Genomic DNA, 5128 nt, shown 5'->3' with positions numbered 1-5128 from the left:
GTACATGTTAGCTAATGTTTAATTACAGCTAAACTTTAGCTTTACATATTAGCTGATGTTTAATTACAGCTAAACTTTAGCTGTATATATTAGCTGATGTTTAATTACAGCTAAACTTTAGCTGTATATATTAGCTGATGTTTAATCAAAGCTAAACTTTAGCTGTACATGTTAGCTAATGTTTAATTAAAGCTAAACTTTAGCTGTACATGTTAGCTAATGTTTAATTAAAGCTAAACTTTAGCTGTATATGTTAGCTGATGTTAAACTAAAGCTAACCTTTATCAGATCTTTGTACCTGACAACAACCATTAGAATAAAACTCTACGTGTTTCTTTTGTTCCAGTCGATCCAGTCTTAACGCCAAACTGGGAGAGATGCTTCCTCTGAACTGTGAGCATCCATACTCCACCACCGCWGCTACCGTCAGCCTCCCCACACCACCTGGGACTACGCCTGAAGGTGACGAGTCAGTCTCTTCCAGTGACTGCTCCCGAGCCAACATGGTGCGGGTGTCGGCGCTCTGAACAAGTCTTGCCTTCCTGCAGAGRGCCCCCTGCTGCTCTGGAGGCTGACAGAGCGATGACGGCTGGACGGGTCGAAGGAGTTTTAATGATGGGACCTAACGACCCGTCATACAGGACCGGGTCTGTCTSAAAGAACTGATCCAGACTAAAAACTGGAAGGGTTTTATTCCATCAGAGGAGAAGTGAAGAGGATAAGAGCTCTACTAATGGCACATCTCATTAGCACCTCATTAGGTTAATAAGACCTCGTTAACCTCGTTAGCATCAGTTTCTTACTCCTGCATGTTTCCTTTGGATGTTTTGAACCACTGATAGTCATATTTATTCAGAATGTAAGAAACATTGATGATTGAGCTCTGAGTTTAGCTCTTACAGAGGAGAAGCTTGAGTTAGGTGATGTGGGTTTAACTAAGCCTGTCTTCAGGTTCGTTGGTTTAAGGATGAGAAGAGGAGCATGTTGAAAAGTCATGGTTTTCTTTGTAAACAGGTGTTTTTTGTGACACAAGTTCTGCATGATGTAAAGTTTTCTTGTTTGCCTCCACACAGCTCTTTGTTCGGCTCAGACTGTCGACACCTTCATGAAAATACGTTTCTCAACTTGTTCTTTTTTAAATTTGTGTCGCTGAAGAAAACCACTAAAACCAGTTTTCAGTTCTGAACATTTCCTCTGAGACGTTTTGATCAAAGTGAGGTGAGGAGAAGTTTGAAGTCGTCACTTCGTGTAAGAAAGTGGGACCAGACAGAACCATGAGAAACCTACAGCTCCTCTGTTATTTCACACCTGCTTTGTGTTTATTTTACAGGTGAAATCTGAGATCAGCAGGAAGTTTATTCTCTCTAAAACCAACAGTCCTGTGCAGAATGCTTATCACCTTATCTGCCACCTGTTCCCTCAGTAAGATGACTCTCAGCTACTACCACATAGTTCCACTCCTTTTTGTTAAAGCTCAGTTTGAGTTGGGCTGACTTGGTTACAGACAGGTTTGTATTCYGGGCCCCAGGAGCCACTCAGGGGCCAACAGAGACCTGGTTTTAATGGTAAAACTCAGATCTGAGGGGTTATCTTTGTGACATGTGCTCCTGTGTTGTGGTTCTTCTTTGGTGACGTCAATAAACTCAGATTTTTCTCTGACTCTCATCAGTTCTTAACTACATCTTGATTTCTTCTGTGATGTTTTTATTGAAGTGACACATGYTAACAGGTCCAGCACAAACAGGACCATCCCTCTGTCAATAAAGATGTTCAGATCTCACATTTGACTTTTAGTTTGGGTTTTATTGATCAGGATAAGATGAAAGGACTGATGGTTATAAAAGTTCCGCAGGTTCTTATACGATAAAACTAAATAAAAGCAGTGTTGGATTCAAACAGGATGAATTATTTAAACTCAGACTTTATCTTCAGTTTCCTGAAATCTTTCAACTTTTTCAATGTTGGCCTTTTATTTCAGTTTGCAGGAGAAAGGGATTAACTGAACTCAAGACTGGTCCAATCTTCACGTAAAATACTACAGTGAACAGTGGGTCCTGTGGAAGGTTGGGTCCAGTGGAAGATGGGATCCAGTGGACAGTTGAGATCAGCTGATGAGTCCAGTGGACAGATGGGTCCAGTGGACAGTTGGGTCCAGTGGACAGTTGGGTCCAGTGGACAGTTGGGTCCAGTGGAAGGTTGGGTCCAGTGGAAGGTTGGATCCATTGGACAGTTGAGATCAGCTGATGGGTCCAGTGGAAGGTTGGGTTCAGTGGACGGTTGGGTCCAGTGGACGGTTGGGTCCAGTGGACGGTTGGGTCCAGTGGAAGGTTGGGTCCAGTGGAAGGTTGGGTCCAGTGGACGGTTGGGTCCAGTGGACGGTTGGGTCCAGTGGACGGTTGGGTCCGGTGGAAGGTTGGGTCCAGTGGACGGTTGGGTTCCGCTCTGACTGAGGTGCAGGGTTAGAGTTTCACTGTCAGCAGCTGACACAGAGTATTTGTGTTTGGTTCTCATGTTTCTCCTAACAGCTGCAGTTGGGTCAGAGGAATGTGTTCAGCAGAGATCCAGTGTTTTCCAGCCTTCATGCTTCTGACACTTTGATCAGATTATTTATCTTTATTTAACCTTTTCTTTAAAAGTAAAAAATAAATAAATTKTTTTGTATATCTATGGCACCACACAGACTCTGTTCACTCTAATGAACTGCAGAGTTCTGATTTCTTTTAAAACAAGAAATATTTCAGATTACAGAAAACTAAACTCAGAATAAATGACCTCTGGGCCATAGTCCTGCAGCTTTCTTTAGTTTAATTTAAAGAAAATTGTAGAAAAACCGTCATCWTGTAATTATTTCAAATTGAAATCTGAAATTCTTCAATTGGAGAAGACAGTCAAACCACAAATATTTCATATTTTRTAGCTTTTATTCCAGTGATTTATAAACATAATATCTGTAAGATAAATATTAAACAGCAGGAAATCAGTTCTGAACCGAATCACATTTCAGTTCTGCAGAAATTTTGTCAGTAAAATATCATCTTCATCAGATGACAGAAGAACTGTCCAGGTTCACTTTCTGCAGGTGGTGGGAAAGGCCTTTGGATTAAAGGTGAGAAGGTCCTTGTGTTAGTGGTGAGAATCAGGTTCAGAACAGTCACTATTAATAAAAAGACCTTTTCACCATTAATGGTGAGAAGTCATGTCAGGACCACCAACAGCTGTGTTTTTATTCAGATAAGGCCAACTGAAACCTGCTTTTCTTTAATAATAATTACCAGGTGTGGTTCAGTGGGCGGAGCTCTTTGCTCGGACCAATCAGAACAAAGACCTTGACTCTGACATAAAGCAGCAGAACTTAGTTATTCAGCTGAGATAACAAGGATTTCTTCTTCATGTTTCCTGCATCACACAAGCTTTGACCTCCTTAAGCTCCATGAAGTCTGGTTCCAGGTGTCCTGAGGGAACCGTTGGACAGAACTTCTAGAAGAAACCACAGGACTGGTTGGGTTTGTGTTCATCCTGCTCTATGAGCTCTTCTCCACCTGAAGTCCTTTCAGCTTAGCAGTACCTGTTTTTGTTCAGTCTTGGCAGGTTTGGCAGCACTGTGGGACTCTGTTCCCTGTGTGAGGTCATCCAGCAGAGCAGGACATGTCTGAGAGTCCAGCTCAGGACACTTCCGTCCATAATAGAGGGCCCAGAGCAACATTAGTGTGAGTGCCATGGCCAGGATTTGAGCCACTCCGATGGACACACCAAGGAAACGCAAAACCTGCAGCTGCTTCGTTCCTCGAATGAAACTGTAGATTTTTGGACCACAGCCCTGCAAAAAAGACAAGTGTCCTGAAAAGACTTAATCCTGAAAAAACAAACTTATAAGAGTAATTTGACTGAACGGTCTGAGCGTTTGTATTAAACAGTCTGAGTGTTCAGACTGAGCAGTCTAAGCATTTTGACTGAATGGTTCAAGTGTTTGGACTGAACGGTCCGAGAAACGGTCCGAGTGTTTGGACTGAATGATAGGAGTGTTTGGACTGAACGGTCCGAGTGTTTGGACTGAACGGTCCGAGTGTTTGGACTGAATGGTCCGAGAAACGGTCCGAGTGTTTGGACTGAACGGTCAGAGTGTTTGGACTGAACGGTCCGAGTGTTTGGACTGAACGGTCCGAGAAACGGTCCGAGTGTTTGGACTGAACGGTCAGAGTGTTTGGACTGAACGGTCCGAGTGTTTGGACTGAATGGTCCGAGTGTTTGGACTGAATGATACGAGTGTTTGGACTGAATGATACGAGTGTTTGGACTGAACGGTCCGAGTGTTGGGACTGAACGGTCCGAGTGTTTGGACTGAACGGTCCGAGTGTTTGGACTGAACGGTCTGAGTGTTTGGACTGAACGGTCTGAGTGTTTGGACTGAACGGTCAGAGTGTTTGGACTGAACGGTCAGAGTGTTTGGACTGAACGGTCAGAGTGTTTGGACTGAACGGTCAGAGTGTTTGGACTGAACGGTCAGAGTGTTTGGACTGAACGGTCCGAGTGTTTGGACTGAACGATACGAGTGTTTGGACTGAACGATACGAGTGTTTGGACTGAACGATACGAGTGTTGGGACTCAACGGTCCGAGTGTTTGGACTGAACGGTCCGAGTGTTTGGACTGAACGATACGAGTGTTTGGACTGAATGATACGAGTGTTGGGACTGAACGGTCCGAGTGTTGGGTGGCGCTGACTCACCTCCTGGTGCAGGTCACTGAGGTCATGGTAGTATGCGTGGCGAGCACAGCCTGAATACTGATGAGTGCAGCAGGAGTCAGGTGGCCACTCCATCTCTGTCATCTCCAGCCAATCAGTGAAGTAGATCACCCCACAACACTGAAACTGTCCAAACACAAACACACATTTGGATTTCTATCCTTATTGGGAACGATCATTGACTTCCATTCATTTCCCGTAGTTTCTACAGCCTAACCCTGACCCCGTTCCCTAAAACTAACCTCACAGGTACCTACCTGACCCTAAACTAACCTCACAGGTACCTACCTGACCCTAAACTAACCTCACAGGTACCTAACCTCACAGGTACCTACCTGACCCTAAACTAACCTCACAGGTACCTACCTGACCCTAAAACTAACCT

At 44.0% G+C, this 5128-nt stretch overlaps 1 protein-coding gene and 1 pseudogene across 1 annotated transcript; one reads left to right on the top strand and one right to left on the bottom strand.

Annotated features, from left to right (window-relative positions):
* Positions 1-343: 343 nt before the first annotated feature.
* On the top strand, positions 344-1665 carry LOC106510892 (potassium voltage-gated channel subfamily D member 2 pseudogene; annotated as a pseudogene).
* A 1237-nt stretch (positions 1666-2902) lies between these two features.
* LOC106510891 (tetraspanin-12) lies at positions 2903-4869 on the bottom strand (the record flags this gene model as incomplete). The annotated part of the gene is given in 2 exon segments (XM_013999623.1): positions 2903-3817; positions 4726-4869. Coding segments are annotated over 2 exon segments (411 nt in total), but the record flags the coding sequence as incomplete, so codon positions are not given.
* Between the last annotated feature and the right edge of the window lie 259 nt (positions 4870-5128).

The sequence above is a fragment of the Austrofundulus limnaeus genome, unplaced genomic scaffold, assembly GCF_001266775.1.
Source record: "Austrofundulus limnaeus strain Quisiro unplaced genomic scaffold, Austrofundulus_limnaeus-1.0 Scaffold2379, whole genome shotgun sequence".
In the NCBI taxonomy this organism is placed as follows: domain Eukaryota; kingdom Metazoa; phylum Chordata; class Actinopteri; order Cyprinodontiformes; family Rivulidae; genus Austrofundulus; species Austrofundulus limnaeus.
Note: the sequence above shows the minus strand (reverse complement) of the source record. Positions and strands in the feature narration are given on the sequence as shown.